This window comes from Centrocercus urophasianus, unplaced genomic scaffold (assembly GCF_019232065.1).
Source record: "Centrocercus urophasianus isolate 14NV4802_14NV808 unplaced genomic scaffold, USGS_Curo_1.0 seq_10, whole genome shotgun sequence".
NCBI classification, from domain to species: Eukaryota; Metazoa; Chordata; class Aves; order Galliformes; family Phasianidae; genus Centrocercus; species Centrocercus urophasianus.
This window is the reverse complement of record NW_024884142.1, coordinates 23196561-23214039: the sequence shown is the minus strand read 5'-3', so window position 1 is coordinate 23214039 and position 17479 is coordinate 23196561. Positions and strand designations below refer to the sequence as shown.

Sequence of the window (17479 nt, the reverse complement as noted above, 5' to 3'; positions counted from 1 at the left end):
GAGTATAGCTATTTAGTCTCCCACCTCTCTAAATGCAATTTTTAAGGCCAGAAATCTAATTTATATCCGTTATCACATAATGTATACAAGTTCCAAATATCTAAAATTCTAACATTGCCTGCTAACAATTCTCAACTATCTTTAGCTATTATTTAACTTCTCAGAAATTTTGTGTGCTGGCAATATTGCACGGAACAGCTCCCGCAGCTTAATTAAAAAGGAGTCCTGTTCATTTTGAGCGATGATCTGGAGAACCAGGAGACCTCCTAAAGACAATTCATTATATACACAACAATTCTGCAGTTAAAATTGCTGATCTTATTATAAACAGTGGCAAGCTGGCCAGCAATTTTAGAATGTCATATGAGAAGAGAAATGGTAGGTTACACTAGAGCAATTTTTCTCACATATACATATGATTGTAGTGAATTTTTTAGACACAGAATTGTAGGCGCTTGAAGGAACCTCTAGAGATCATCCAGTCCAACCCCCTGCCAAAGCAGGCTCCCTAGACCAGGTTGCACAGGCAGGCGTCCAGGCGGATCTTGAACACCTCCAGAGGAGACTCCACAATCCCTCTGTGCAGCCTGTTCCAGTGCTCCATCATAGCACTGGACACAGTTCTCTGACATTTTATGTACAACGCACACAAGAAGTTGTAGTTATATTTCTAAATGAAGTTGCAGATATATGATAAGACCTACAACTGCAGACTAATGAATTTAATATCATGTCTAATTTGCTATCTCTTTGCATGTCCTCGTAGCATACAGACCAATAGTTCAGAAGTCCTATCACAGGTCCTGGAAGATGAGATTGTTAATCACTACCTGTTTATCATGACCATTCTTGAGCCCTCAGTTCAGGCAGTAAAGATGTACGGCAGGCTACTCGACACATGATAAAGAGAGGACCTCTTTATCTAATTGCTCAAAAGCTATGAACTCAGAGCTTAGCTCTGATTGCTAGATTATTTTAAAGCACATTTCTAATTAATTACACTTGCAAATGTAATGAATGACAGCTCTATCATGGAGTTTAACAATCACAAGAAAATAAATCTACTGCCTAGCACAAATTGGCACACTGCTAATAAAATGCTACTTCGTCACATCACATGTTGTACAAATAGAGCAGCTTGGTTTTCACATCATGCAGCTACATTTTGAATCAGCAAATTAAAGCTAAAGGAGGTGCAGAAGCAACCAAATGAAGGATCTTTGCCACTTCAAGTGAACCACAGATGAGGTCAAGATGTTTGCGCTACTGGAAGGAAAACCTGCCATTTTTGCAATACATAAATTACATGGTAGTAACTGAGGACATGGGGGCTGAAATGCACAGTTGCATTCTTCCCATGGTTCTTGTAATATACTCTACCCTGAGGATTTTGAGCAAGTACTCTGTAGGGAGTAGAAGGCTAGAGGTCATGCAAGCATATAATGTTCAGAGATGCTGCAGAAATCAAATAATCCCTTAGAGAGTTCTTTTTAATTAATCAAATGAAATATGCTTGTAATATCTTTGGTGCTGAACACTTTTGATGCTTTTTTCAAAAAGCCACACAACATCTAGTTTACAGCAAATGCACAATATCCATCATGGGATGGTAGTGTACAAGTATAGAAGGGCACTTTTGTCCCTTCTTGAGGACTGCATATCCAACATAATATCAGCTCATTCCTTAAGCTCTGGCCACGCAACACTGGAGTTGGATTTAAGCAGGAGAAGTTTCTGCTCCTCACAAAAAGAAGCAAGCAGAAGAAAGCTCAACTATATGTTTGGAAAGGGGAGTGCTCTCCACAGAAGCCTGGTGTACTGGGGGCTGTTCCCCACTGACAGCTTAGCTGAGGTGCCTGTTTGGGTGTGCAGGGATATAAGCCATGCTGTATTAACAGGTCATAGGGACAGGAAGAGGCCATACGGGTCAGGGCTCAGCCAAGACTTCTGAGCTCATCAGGGTGAGCTGCATAAGCACCCCTGTGGCATGGCAGCTCTTGTAGGAAGGCTTTGTCTGGCATGACCCTATTAGCCTGTTGTCTACCTCTTCATCATTTGGTAAAATATTCTCAAATGATTCTTGTTAACATTTCAAGCTTACGTTTTATGAAACCTGACTACTTACAATTCCCAAGGCCTTCACAGATTGAGTGGTGAAGAGTTCCATTAGATCTGCTCGGAGGTAGTAATTCCCTTCTAAACTGATAACAGGGATTGGAAATGTAGCATCCTGGCACCTTTACTAATTTTTGCAGGATCTCATCTCCAGCAAGAGTTCTGGCAGCTGCAAGGCACATTTCATTGGAGACTGGATGTATTTTTAAAATCAGATTACATAAGTCTTAGTTTTCAATTTAGTTCCCCTGCACTGTTGTTAAATGCTCTGGAGTGTCTGCAGCCATGCCACCAAAGCTCTCTCCAGCCATCAAAGCTCTCTCAGGTTTGGACTCAATTTGCAAATGCACACACGTAGCTGAAATAAATGCTGCAGTTGCCAGGCCTACTTTGGCAAGAGCAATAAATGCTTTACAGGCAGTTTCAGAGGGCTGTCACTACCCATAATTAAAGGCATTTCTGCAACTGTTTTGGTCATGCTGCTCAAAGTCTCCTACACCAAAATCCTTTTAGAACATGCCTGAGACCAGCTGAGGCATCCTGCTTTACTGCCGAGAAACTCTTCTTCTATGGTTTTAATATGCAGCTGGGGAGTGTTCATAAGCTTTTGTTAACACATAGTGTAAGAGAAAAGCTATTACATTTTCAGTCATGTTAGCCAAATGCTGCCTCCATAAACTCCTGCCTGGATTACAAACCTTCCTTTACACAACAGTTTCTAACTGCTCATGTTTATTTTTTTTCTAGCAGTCTTCTTCTGATTGTTTTGGCTCAGACTCCAGCCACATCCTTTATTAGAACTTAGTCAATGCTGCCAAATCTCTCAATTGACTATCTGCCTTAGATCACTCTCACCCAACTAAAGATTTCACTTCCTTTTTGAACTCCCTACATAAGTAATATTTGCTCATTTGCTTTATTTTTTGAAGAGTTCAGCAAACTTCACCTTCATAAAGGGGTAGTTCCTAGTGTACCTGCACTAAGTGGAGATAACTTACAATGCCAAATCCCGTACAGTGAAATCAAGTGAATTACAGAATCATACCTTATCCCAAGTTAGAAGGGTCCTACCAAGATGACCGAGTCCAACTCCTGGCTCCACACAGGACCACCCAAAATGAAACTATGTCTGACAGTGTAGTCCAAATGCTTCTTGAGCTCCAGCAGGCTTGGTGCTATGGCCACTGCCTTTGGGAGCTTGTTCTAAATATGTGAATGTCTTTTCTTTTGAAAAGTGAAGTTCATAGTAAGAGCCTTTTATTTTTTCATTGGATTACCAATGTAATCATTTGACCCTGGACTGGGGAACCTGTACCAAATTGTCTCTGTCAGAAGGGTCTTTTGAAAGTGTAATTTCTTCTTCCCTTAAACTTACTGCAAAGAGAAAAGAAGCCCCAGAAAAAAAACAGCCACTCAAGGGTCTTGTTTTATGTACTGATTTACATCTATAAATGATGGCTGAAAGATCAGCACACCAAAACAATTGTTTGGCTGCAGAATACCTCCAGAAGGGAAGTGGAGGGTCTGAGAACTGAGAGATATTACTAAAATATTACTGCAAATGCTGTGTTTTCATCCAGTGAAAAAATTCAAGAAGAACTCAACTAAATACATAGTCTCCAGATATTTTCTACTGAGATGTCAAAGTGTGCCTAACTATGAAACTGATAACACAAATGGAAAAAAAAAAATAGAATGTATCAAGCTTGGTAGTGCTGGTCTTTTCCTGCAGTGGACTGGGTAAAGCAGCAGGGAACTGCCTCTCAGCAGTGAGCATAGTGGAAATTGACCTGATGAGACCAATCCTAGAAGTACTGGACTGGGTCCCAGAGTGGAAACTTGGCATTTGCCTAAAAGCTGGAGACAATGGAGGCTGCTCCTCCTGCCACGGATGAGGAATCAGTCATATCTGTTGGCCCTAGTTCATAAGGGTGGACAAGGAGTTGGAAACTGCTTACAAGGAAACAGCTTGGGCTCACCCTGAGGAGCAGGAAGATCTTTAAGGGCTTACTCACGACAGTGAAGTCCCTGTTGTTACTATCTTTTATCTACAGAAATACCCAAGGTGCCTTTTATGACACCTTTCCCATCAAACAGACAGTGAGAATGAGTGTGATCTTCTCATGCAGATAACTGCTATAAACAACAGTGCATACAGGACAAAACACAGGACTACACGTCGGAAGTGTTTCTGTGACAAATGGGCTGATGAAGAAGTAAACAGATACTTGACTGAGGTGCAGACTGAGGGATTGGCACAGAAGGAGCTGCTGATACCATGGGAGTATGCTCAATAAAATGCTCTCTTCTCAGTTCACTTCCAGTTCAGTGCAAGGAGTTTAACCTATGAAGTCATTTCTGGCTTGTATTCTGACAGATACTGGTACTAACTAACTGATTACATGAGAAGCTTACATTTAGAGAGGGTACTTTCAGACTTGTGGTACCCCGAGCATTTCTCACTTCCCAGTTCTGAGCATTGGCATCATCACAGCTCCGTGACAGCCTGAACCCAGGCAGGCATCACACACCCCAGATCATGTGGCTTCTGTGGGACATGAGCCATGGCTCGTGCCCCAAAAAGGAGCAGGGGCCGGAGGGCTCCTTGGACACTGAGCAGTGGCTGGTACTTCTCAGGAGCTCATTGTAGTGCAGCCAAATTTGGGATTCATGCATGCAAGAGCACTCCACACAGGAGGACTAGCCTAAAAAGATGATCTTAGCAAACCTTTTGTTTGTCTAGTTTGTTCTTCAGGAAAAGTTTATTTACCCAGGCTTTCCCTGACAAGATGTGTTGTGCAGGAAATTCTCAGCTAAGAGATGGTGCATTCCAGTTCAGTGGTTGTTTTGCAACCTAGGTGTTTGTGATAATGACTTCTAAAAAGGAAGTGAGCAATGAAATTACACTCTTGTCTGGACAGTTTTACCACAAATTTGGACATAGCATAGGTGATTAGCATTGCAGAAGAAGCTTAAAGTTGCGTCTCTTTACTTTGATCAAATGACTCACAGTGTACCTTTTCCATATAGTTGGCATCACTGCCTCCTCTAGACAGTGTTTCCCTTATTTTCCTCCTGAGAGACCCACAGGAGAGGACAAAATATTAATAAGTAGGGAAAAAATGTGAACATAGAAATCCACATCAATGTCTCCTGGGGCAGGGGGCCCACCCAGAGCTGTGTGAGGACATCTTCCAGTGCAGGACACATTTCTAAGGAGTTTGGACACAACTGGAGCCTCAAGACCAGCCAGAGAGCTGCTGTAACTAGGGGCAGTGCTTTCTGGTTAGAAGAATTAATGCCTCTTTAACTTCTATAGAAGAAAATCTTTGACTCAGCAGTTGCTGTTTGACTGCTGGAGAGAACCTTTCCCAGGAAGGAGAGCAGAGAGGAGCAGCATCCATTTTCACAGTGAGGCAGGGTGCAGGAAAGGCTATGTTTTCTTTCCACATCTAAAATACCCTGTAGAAGGGAATACATAAAAGCGGTAACACTGTTTCTTTTTGCTAAAGCCACTTATCTCCCCTACCTGATAGAACATCTCAAAGGTAAGGTGTAAAACTTAAGGCACCTGCTGGTATATATCTTTGTGCCAGATGATTGTATCCTTGGTGGCAGTAAGAGGTCTGCGAAAACCCAAACGTGCAGGATGCGTTTTGTTCACCTGTGATTTCCCTCTTTTCTACTGTTAACTCTTTGTGTGTCACTGATACAAGATTCATATTTAGTACAATTGTGTCAGAATGCTGTTTGCAGCAGGCTATTGCCTTCTGGTAGCCTCAGCCCAATATAAAGATCATGGAATCATAGAATCATAGAATCACCAAGGTTGGAAAAGACCTACAGGATCATCCAGTCCAACCGTTCACCCATTACCAATAGCTCCCACTAAACCATATCCCTCAACACAACATCCAGTCTTTCCTTGAACACCCCCAGGGTCAGTGATTCCTCCTGCTTTCCAGGCATGGGCTGCATTCACCGTGCTAGTATGCCAGAGCAGTTAGAGAAGGCTGAGAAGAGCATGATGGAAAAGGAGGCACAGAAAAACTCCTACCATCAACCACGGGTTTGGGCTGGGAGCTCTTGAGCCGCAGCGATGGCCTGAAGCGGGTGCGGTCATTGAAGCTCCAGCTCTTCTGGACCTTGGTGGGGCTGCCGTCAGTGGCAACGTCGGCGCTCGGGGACCGGCGATCTCCGACTGATGACTGCCTGTTCTTTATGCTCTGACCTCGTGGGCTGGCCATCCGGACCCGCTCCTTGAAACTTAACTTTTGACTGTGAAGAAGAGAAACGGTTTTTATTCTTAGTTCCACTATCCCGTTTCTATCATAACAGAAAACAAATTCTAAAGATTCTCAATAGTATAAACCTTTTTCTTACACACTTTTAATTTCATTGAATACATATAATTTGGGAATGGAAATGACTTGATGTAATTATTATCTGATAGAGACATAACCCCAAACAGTCTATCTTAAGTACAAAATAATCTTGTGAAGGAAATTAAAATTAACAAACAGAAATAAATTTAATACAACTGTCATGGATTAATCTCTAGGATTTACTTTTTTATTCCTTGAATTTTAAAAAGGTTTATTCCCACATTAATCAGCCCAGCTCAGTGCACCTCTGATGATCTTTTCAGATAGACAAGAACAAAATGTGTTCTATTATTATTGCATGCCATATAGTGTTTTTGTTTGTTGCTTGTTTTTTAAGCAGGCAAAAATACTGTTAGTATCATCATGCTTTTTCAAGATGTGGCAACTCCAGCATTTCATATGCATTGTTAGTGGTTACTCATATTCATAATTTCTTGTAACAGAACTTACTGGGACAAGATAAAACCAAAATTAACAAAACATCCATGAAAGAGAGTGATGACTGATTAATGGAAATGTAAGGTTACCCTCTGTGCTCACTGAAGTCACTGCTGAATATTAAGCTGGGACTTTATTACTTGCACGTGCTACTGGCACTTCAGGACAAACACTAAGGCCCAACCAAGGTCAACGTTGTGACTGCTGGACCAAAGGTGGCCCTGCATCGTTACAGCTGGCCAAGATTTGTTCCCTTCTGTGCTTGTATCCTTCCCCTCCAGTCATCTAAATGTGGAACATGTAGGGTTTTTACTTCTCAATACTCAAATTAACTTTGTTCACCTTAAAACATATGATGAAATTCTGTGGTCCCCCTATCTACATACTTATGCTTTTTCATTGTTTAGCCTTCTTGCTTTTGTCTGTTGCTTCCTCAAGCAGATGGCACAAAGGGAAAACAGAAAGGAAGTCTTTGGTACCTGCTTTGGTACTCTTGTTTTATCTATGGGAATGGCCATCTTCATCAAGGATGAGTTCAGGCCAGGGGAGAGATGAAGTGAGCAAAGTAGGAGCTGCTCATGGTATATTGTTAATGGGTTGTGCAGTCCCACTGCACTGACATAGGTTCTGGAGGATGCTTTTAAGACATCTAGAGCAAAGACTGTCTACTTGCAAACTATAATTGTACTTGAAGTTCAAAAACTTCCTAGCACCCTCAACTCTTTGCACTTCTGCACACCCATAAAATATGTTTTCAAGAGAAACGAACTCTGCATCTAATTAACTACTGCTAAAATGTTCTTAGATGTTTAACCAACTGCACCCTGAAAATACAGAGTTAATATATAATTATATGAGATTGAATGTAATTACAAACTTCTGTAGCTGTGAAATGTTGAGATAATCAGATATTTTTGTCCATGCATAGCACAGCATTTCATTCTGAACACAAACATCACTGAGAGCAGAAAGGATGCAATTTGTAGCAGGCAAAAGCACATGCCAGAAAGCTCAGATTGAGATAAGTTTCAAGAACACAAAAAAAGTTAAAAAGAAAAAAAAAAAAAAAGAGCATATCAATAAGATTACTAGATAAACATTTCTATAAGGCATGTTGAATCACTTGAAAGAATACCAGAATATCTTTCCTATAATTTCTGAATGCAGTTCCCTTCTTCCCTTTGCCCAGAGTAAGCAATTGTTGAAATAAACACATGATGGTGTTGGAAACATAATCTGTTTCCACTGAAAATTGTTACCCAAGCCAGCAGTACTAGACACTGTTGCATACTCAATACAAAACATCCACAGAACCTATTATTTGAAAGAAAAGTGAGTTCTTAAGTTTAGTTTTCAATAAAAATTACATTTCATCTCAGGAATTTTTTGCATTGTACAACTTCATGAAAGTAAAAGCTGGAAAATATTTGTTAGCTACATTATTGCGTTGTCACACAGCATGAACAACAGGATCAACATGGACTTCATCTTATTCACTCTTCTTATGGCTCACAGTTTTTGATATTGAAAATGAAGTCAAATTATATGTATCTTTGACAAATCTTAAAGTAAAAAGCTTTCTGGACAGCTCTCTACATTTTACAGCCATTAAAAATGAAAGAAAAAATGGTAAACGAGCCATAAATAAGACCAGCGTGGAACATATATATTTTTAATAAAATCTAAGTAGCTGCAAATTGAAAATGAAAATAGTAAAATGAAAGAAGCATACATCATTATGTCAATTAATTTGTATTAATGTAAACAATGCCTGCATTTAAATGACTTGTGCACAAGATTATTTCATTAATAAAAACTGAATGATATACAATGGTTACTTAACCTGAATATCTTTAGTTCTCCAAACCAAAGCAATGAGGCAATGGTGAAAGGAACAGTAGATACTTCAGCTGTACTGAGATACTTGAGTAGATACTTGAGCTGTACTGAGAGCCATTTGTAAAAGTGCAACACTGAGAATGAAAATATTAATTCAGAATGCAGACCTCACAAAGAAAATCTGCTTTGTAGCAATGGCAATGTAAAGGCATGCCAAGGGTCCATGCAGAGAATGCTGCATCATGAAGAGAAACAGAGCCTCCTAAGGAAGCCTGCTTTGGAAACTGTTTTACATCTTGAGAGTTTCTGCAAAGACACTGCTTATAGTTCTTTGCTCTTGGATCCCTGTTCCTATTTTCAGACTGGTGGGAAATGTTCCTAGAGCCACCGGGTCCTACTCTGAACAGGAATAAACTGTGTGACTTGCAGCAGGGGAGAGCCCATCTCTAGAGGAATAATAATAAATAATGTATCATGAAGAAATAACTCGATTAACTGCATTTTTGGGGCATGTTGAGCACGGTTTTCACCCGCAGCGAAGTCCCTTCCCTTATAGGCTCTGGGCTCTCAACTACCTGTTGCAGTAGTGGTGGAGACAGCACTAGAGATACAGCCTGGAGATAATCTTGCAAATGCCCTTGCAAGCATTTTTGGGCATTCTACACTTGAATCAGTGTTCACTAAACCTTTAAAGCACTTTACTTTGTTTTAATGATGGTTGCATTAGTGCTGTCCAATGCCCTGCTACAAATTCTTCATATCTTGCAGAGCTTAGCACATTCTATTTTTTTCTTTCCTCTCTGTTTATGAGAAATTCTTTGAATTAATGTAAACCTCCAATGCCCCTTGGAAATTCACATATCATTTTATTTATTTCCAAAGTTTAACTTGAATGCTATTCCAAGAGACAAGAACTATTAGGAGGAATTAGTTAAATAGGTGTGTAAATGCTTTCTGAAATTACACAGGATCCTGAATTAGACTTGAATGACAAAGGTTCGAGAGAAATCCAGCTGTTTTCAATTATCTCCATATATATATATATATATATATATCCATATATATTCTTTTAGATACGTGTCTGTCCATCATTTTCTTGTACTTATGCGATTGATTATTTATTCCTGTTCATTTGTATATGTTAGCTTTCTATTACAATCTTCTGTGGCAATGGTAATGCCTTTGGTCTCCTCTATACTTGCAGGTTGCAATCTGTGGATACATTCATATAAGTAAAACTGAAGCAAATTTTAGTGGAGCTACGACTGAAACCTCTGGAAGAAATGCAAGTGATTTCTCTATCTTTTTTCTCCTGAAGGATTAGTTGCAGAATTTTACCACTCATTTGTCTTGTCAGTACACGGATGAGCCATTCACCTCTCTGCAATAGCAAATGACTTTGTAGCTCTACTTTTCAAATTCTATCTTTTCCATCATAGGAATAGGTGTTTAGAGACACTAGAGGTCACTGTAGCTTCATTGCATCGGGAACAAACAGTTCTTTGCAAAGAGAATTACTTGACTCAAGAAGATTTCAACTGATAAATGTCAACAAACTCTTGCTCTTCTCTCCTGTACTCACAGTTCTGTCTTCCATTAAGCATCTTACTATAATTTTTTGTTAATGGGACATCACTTTGCCTCCCTGTTCTGCTCCCCTATTTCTCTTTCTATTTTCCTGCATTTCTGGGCATTTCTATCTCTAAACTTCTACCTCTGTCCCGTATCAGCCTCTGACCTGCAGCACTGCTGCTTTCCACTGGTTAAAATCTGTGATTCATGTCTCAGCTTTTCACAATGAGCAAGCTGGTGGAAGTGGGAATAGAAACAAATTGAAATTAATCAGAAGTAACTGTAAGGCCTGAGGGTGAGAGAGAATGCTTTGAGTCTTGAGTCGAGACAGAAACTCAAGCTGACAAAAGTTATCACCCATGACAAATAACAGCAGTTAAAAGTTCGTGTTGATTTGCCATAGTTAACTTCCAATTAATACAGATGTTGATTCTTCCCAAGCTACAGATTTTACGGAAATTAAGCGAAGTTGAACAAATGCTAATGCAGTCAGTAGTACAATAATGTCTGATGTTCAAACGTTCAAGAATTCTCCACCAGTCTTATCCTAGGATCCTGAATCCAAGAAACATAGTGCTGTATCTCATACTTTGCCTTCAATGAGTAGTAACAAGAATTTCAAGGACATAATGTCTTACTGTTCAATTGTCAAGTAAAAAAAAATCCAAACAAAAAGTCAGGGCTTTTGTGAATTTCCTTTATCAAAACAATTTCTGAATGAAGAGAATCTTTTTTTTTCCTTCATTTTCCATCATCAGTTTGTACTTGTGTTGTTTCTTTAAGTTCCTTTTAGAAAGTAAGAAAAATGGTAATATGCTTTAGTTATAAATTAAGTGCATCATCCTCTAAGATCCACCCATCTAGAAATTACCATTTCTGGTTAGAAACAGTTTCGGTAGAATTTAACTGAAGCAAATGGTTTGTTTCACATGCATTTCTCCACCTTCCAGTATAGGATGCAGGCACAGCTTCCACAGGCTGTGTCCAAGGGGATTCTTCTCAATAATGATTACACACTTGAATTGTTGATGTTGACCAACACGTTACATCTCATTTTTCCTCACTGGTTATTCAATGGAGAACTCAACTGCCATGAGTGTAAAAATCCTCTTGGACTGGGGAAAATGTCTTTATCTAAATGCTCAAAAATTGTATAGATCTCTACAGGGTGATGCATTCCAAAAGTTCAAGTTTCAGGCAGAAAAGGGAATCTGCGTGTTGGCAAACCATGGCGTGCTGCACACTGCAATTGTATGAGTTTCAAATTACTGGAACTACTGCCATTGTATTAATGTCATTGCAGGCAACAAGCAGCGAGGGGAGTTACAAGCACTTAAAAAAATAAATAAGGAAACGTCTTTTGGAGAAGTAAGGAACTTTAAAGCATCAAGGAGTGGAAAATAAATGAATCATGCACCTGATGTTAGTTGGCATTCTCAAACATCATATGAAGAGGCAGGATGCTGAATACCTATGTTTCCGAGGGGTGTACATCCTGAAGAGCTTCTGTTTATTACTACAAAGCTTACTAGGAGTGAGGGGAGATAGAGGACCATGTTACTAAGCATTCCACTGCTAGGTGAGGGGTTAGGCTTTCCATCTCAAGTCAGACTCTTCATCACTGGCAATTCCTTTCTCACAAAGCGCATGCAGAGATAATAATTTACATTATTTCTACTTTTAGAAACAACTGTGATTTAGTAGATGAAGAGAATTCCAGAATATAATTTACATGCTTCTTTCAGAGTATAGGATGACTTTTTTATCCCAAGCTCCTATGCTTGCAACTCTTTATATTAAGACTCACTATTTACAAAGCTAAATGGAGCCTACAACTGACAGGTGAAATTCATTCCTTGCAGATGCCCAAAGTATGTCCTACACACAGCATAAGACTGTTTATGTTCTCAAGATGCTGTAAGACTCCTTGGTCTTGACCTCATTCCTTGCATAGGAAGTATTTCAGCTGCAGTGTATAACTGAGTAGAAATAAATACTTATGCTCAGTGTGTAGTTATAGATATAGATAATTTAACGTAAAGCTTTCCAAATAGCTTGCAGAATTAGTACTGCTTTACAGACATATCTCAGCTTACACCACACACTGACCAGAAAGGCTGTCAAACCATTTTTTTGATAAGTGATTAACTGGAATGCATATGTATACTGTTTTGAGAAATACACCATGTAATGTGTTGAAAATATTTTTCTTAAAATCAGTGTGAAGCTATAGCATAAACGTAGCTGTCTTAACTCAGGCAACAACATTTAGTTGCCAAATGAAAGATGGTAGGTCTATACATGACAAAATGCAAGAACTCATTTCTACAAATACAAAATTCAATTTGATAGGCAAGAAAATATAGCTTTTACCTAAAGTAATAAAAGTTTTTTCTCCACTGTTATTAGAATAAAGAGCAAAGAGAATATTCAGAAAGAAATCCAATGCATTACTTGAACAAACATATCTTCATTTAAAGAGTGAAACAAGAAGCAGCTTACTTAGGTCACATAGCATCCCATGCAAGTCACTCAGCAGTGCAGTAAAAGAGAAGTTAAGTAGTCGAGGACAGTCATCTCTAAGTACATTGCAGCTGTTTGCATTTATGTTTTTACAGCAGAGCACATACACATAGTTTAAGTGATATAAACATAGAGCAGTATATCAGCATAACAATGCAGTGAACAACCATCAACAAAACACACCTTTTTAAAAAGGCACTGAGTGGCCTGTAGGTTTCTACTGTAGACCAAGATCTCAAAGAGTTAACAAGCTCATTGTTATACCTACACTAATATGTAGCAGTGAACACAGGAGTGAAGTTTTTTGAAGGGGCAAACATCTTTCATTCAGTGAATATGAAGTGAAAGTATATAGCTAGATCACTGACTACTTTTAAAACCACAGCAGTATCTTTAAGAAGGGGCAGGTCGTATCATTTTACATTTTTTCCCCTTCCATTTAGCTTCTACATGTTGTAATTAAATTTGTGTCTTTAAGTCCTTATGGGTACAGCTGGGAATAAGCTCACTCTGCACAAATCACTGTTTTGAAGATACACACTTATTTATTGTCAACTCCAGTCTCATCTTTAAAAAAGCTGAAAACAATTTTAAATGTTGTTGAAGGATATGCAATATGGCTGGCAAGTGTGAAAAGTTTTGATTGGACTATAATAATTTAATAAGACCAGTTCATTGCCAATGATCCTATAGAGGCAACATTTATGAAAAGTAACAGAACCAACAGTGACAGTTTCTTGCAAATGCCAAAGTAGGTGAAGCACTCCCAAGTGATGCTTCAGAGCAAATCCATTCACATTGAGGTACTGTCATACCAAACATGCACTTCAAGGATGGAATCAGGCAGCAGGGAACTGGTCTGAAAAGTGAAGAGGGATGAGGGCAATTTCTTGTGAAGACTTTCCACCTGTTTTTTTTTTTTTTTTTTTTTTTTTTTTTGCATTTTAGGTATGGAAGTGCTCAAACTGCTCAGAGATGATCAAATAAAAAGAGTTTGCAGACCACAGTATAACTTAGGGTAGATGCATTTCAGAAGTTGATGCATCACTGATGCTTTTTTCTTGGCTTTTGAACATTTTCTCCTTGGAAGTAAATTCCACCCTCCTCTGACCCTGCTTTATTGACTGCCCAACACTTGCTGACTCTCACTCCTAACTAGTTTTGAGGGCAGTATAATTCTTTTGTGGCCACCAGGTCATTTCCAGGCCCTAAATATTCAAGCTATACATAAAGAAGAGGAGCAACATTTCCATGTACTACCCAAAACTGTGCATCTTTGATGGACATGGTTTACTGGGCATAGTGGTGATAGGTTGGCAGTTGGACTAGAAGATCTTGCTGCTCTTTTCCAACCTCAGTGATGTTATGATTCTATGATCTCCAGGATTTTTTTACTGAGTGAGGGCAGCCCTGGCTCTCCATGTTACAGCAACCAGTCCTAAGCCTGCATCCAGGCCAGGTGGCAACACAGCTGATATTCAAAGCCAAATTACACCACATGCCTCTACCCTCCACTGCAGCTGCTGGAAATGCCATCAGTTTTGTGGCAGGAGTCAGTAGGCACATCCCTCCTTGGGAGCAGGATCTGTAACAAGCACTTAGTGCTTGGACTTAGAAAAGCAAACAAATTGCCTAATTTTTCCATTCAAGCAAATTTCAGCATCATTACTTTTATCAATACAAGTTAAACACAAATGTGATTTGTGACTGTTATCAGTTAGCAGTTCATTGAACCTATTACACAGAGCATAAACAGCAAAAAGCCTTTAAGAAGCAGAGATTTCAAAGATGGAAGAAATAAATTAAACTACAAACCTGCTAGAAGCTTCCCCTTGTTCTTTTCTTCAGGTCGGGGAGTGGGAGGGAAAAACATATTTGTTATGCAGATAGTAATCACATTACTCAGTTACAGATGATGTTAGATATATGCTAAACGTAAATGGATGTGTTAATTAGTGTACAACACACACGATACATTGCAACCACAAAAACATTCAAGCAAGACTCATAACTACAATGCTTCTGAAAAATAAGCTTTCCATTTGTTTTAATACATGCACAACATGCTTAGTACATACCACTGCAGACTGAGTTGGCAAAGCACTTAGGCAAAACGCATTGCTGACACATATGCAACAGAAAGCTGTAGGCTTTAAAAGGTTTAATTTTAGGGTATCACAGCAATAGGCTTATTTAAAATAACATTAGATGCACTTTCGAGGGACAGTCTTATTGAGAATATTTTAGATGGGATACAGCTTCATTATTTCATATCCATCCATTCATACCAATGTTGTCTTCAACCTGTTTGTGTAGGTCAAAATTTTTTGCATGTTTATTAAAATCAGTATTCCATGTTACTTTTAATCTAAAAGCTCCTTTTAGTTTGAAGCATTTTGGAATTATGATTACGGTAATTGATTGCTTATGGCTCTGTTCTTGTCAACTCTTTGAAATTCGAAAATCAGCTTTGGGTACCCAGCCAAACCTCTTTTTTGGCTGAGTTTTTTGGCACACAATTACCTTTTTACTGTCATGTGGATGTTCATCACCCAGCTTTGAGAGAAACCACTAATTCTCTTGCACTGTCTGCAATAACAACAGTTAGGATGCTTATCAGAGCTTTCCCATAAGGCTCTTATTATACTCCTTTCTAATCCTTATTATTGTTTACTTCCTAATTTGTATCCTGTATTGCATCAGTCAACTTACTACCTTCTGGAAAATCTTTACTTGGACTGCTGAAGGGTCTTGGATGGCCAGTGCTCTGTGGATTCTCAACCACATAATGACAGTGAATATTTTCTGTTTGCCAAGCTGTGATATCAGGTGCTTTTAGTTACCTTCCACTGACTGGCTGTGTAACTGAGGATACAATTTCCTTTAAGGAAACACTAAATTTAGCAGAAGTAATGACAAGAAACAGGAAATTCCCCAGAGCATTCATTTGCAAAAATGCCATAAGGCTGTGTTCCTTTGGAAAGGTGTTCTGCAGCTACAGTCTAAAACAGAGGCACAGTCTAGTCAAAGAGTGCAAAAATAGTTTTTAACTAAAAGAACAAGCTCTGTATTAATATTTTCTTTCTTAAACATAATTTTAAACTGGGCGAATACTTATACTGAATTGTATTGGTTCAGGGAAAAATTGCATTCATTCCTGTATTTGCTCAAATGCTCGTTGGTTACTGTGAAAAAAACAGAGGTATATGCCAAAGTCAAATCATTAGGGATTGAGCTTCCCTAGGAGAGTCTGGTTTTGGTCACCCTTCTACAGCAAGAGGAAAATGCACTTTCCATTGTCCTCTCAAATTCAGGATCTTGATAAAACAAATCTAGCAGAAGAGCAGTTAAATATGTTTCTGTCCCATATAAAACAGGGTTTGGAGGAGAGCAGAGGAGGGGACAGCTGTTGGTTGGCACTCCAGTGTGCATTTGCAGTGCTGTCACCATATGCAGCTGGGACTGAGATGCGTTCCCGTCTCATCCCGTCTTACAGGTCAGGAAGTCTTTCAGCCCTGATCTTCACCTGGAGCAAGCTGGTGTTTTACATGAATTTATACCAGAATTTAGTTCAGGATCAAAACTTTCAAAACTGAAGGGAGCCATTTTTTCTTAGACAGTAAGTAGTATTTTCCAATAAGCATGTCCTATAAATCCATTGTAAATAATGTTATACCTTTATCAACAGCACGCAGGAGGAATTAGTATAACTTCAAAATGGGACTGTGATTATTAATGAGTATGTTAAGGCACAGCTGGTATGGAGCATGGATAGAAGTAAAACATTACCCTTGATAAATGTTTTCTCATTGAAATGTTTCTAATGCCTGTGTTCAGTGATACTTCTTAGATAAATGAAGGTGATTTGTATCTGTCTCTCTGTACTAGGCTCCCAGATAACATTGGCCGGATTTGTTAGTTGAAATTTTTTATAAGAGAACTTAAGAAGACAAAACAAGACAAAACAAACAAATAGTAATTCTCTATAAGCTTGAACAGACATCAAGAACGGCACCAGCTGCCATATTTGTACCTACTTTGTAGGGCTGCAGGTATGCAAGGCCTTCAAATGAGGCTTCCAGGTAGCAATGGAAACCGATTTCTCATCAGCCGCATAACTACGCCATACACACTACGTGCAGGATATATGATAAAAAAGAAAAACAAGGCAAGAGGGAGCAGGGGATGAAACAAAAAATTGAAAAGCAGATTAGTAACCAATACAAGTCATGGCTTTCTTTTATCATTCATAGCACTGATACATGCCTGAGGGGAGGAAGAATACTTTCATAATATCGCCAGGTGGCAGTCAGGTTTGTTCGGCTGGTGTCAGTAGAATAAAACCGCCAAGAAGCCTGGTATGGGGAAACAATAGAAAAGCACAAAGGAACCAAGAACATGAAGTGACAATGCCACCGCACTGGTCATGGAGAGAGTGGATTTTGCTCAGATTGGGATGTCTGTATTAGAGTGAGCGAGTAAATACCAGCAGAAACCTACCAAAGCTTTTGTAAATCAGAACATGGTATGGCAAGTGTTATTAGCTTCATGGAACTACCAGAAAATATTCAGCATAAAGCAGCCTGAAAAAAGCATCACAGTGATTT

General features: G+C 39.1%; 1 protein-coding gene across 1 annotated transcript in view; it reads right to left on the bottom strand.

Annotated features, from left to right (window-relative positions):
• Positions 1 to 17479, bottom strand: part of KCNQ5 (potassium voltage-gated channel subfamily Q member 5) — a 260391-nt gene that overhangs the window by 17528 nt on the left and 225384 nt on the right. Inside the window, exons 9-11 of the mRNA XM_042824645.1 lie at positions 16910 to 17004; positions 14688 to 14714; positions 6173 to 6393 (exon numbers count right to left, since the gene is read on the bottom strand). Coding sequence (XP_042680579.1) covers positions 6173 to 6393; positions 14688 to 14714; positions 16910 to 17004 — 343 coding nt within the window. The remainder of the gene's footprint in view (positions 1 to 6172; positions 6394 to 14687; positions 14715 to 16909; positions 17005 to 17479) is intronic.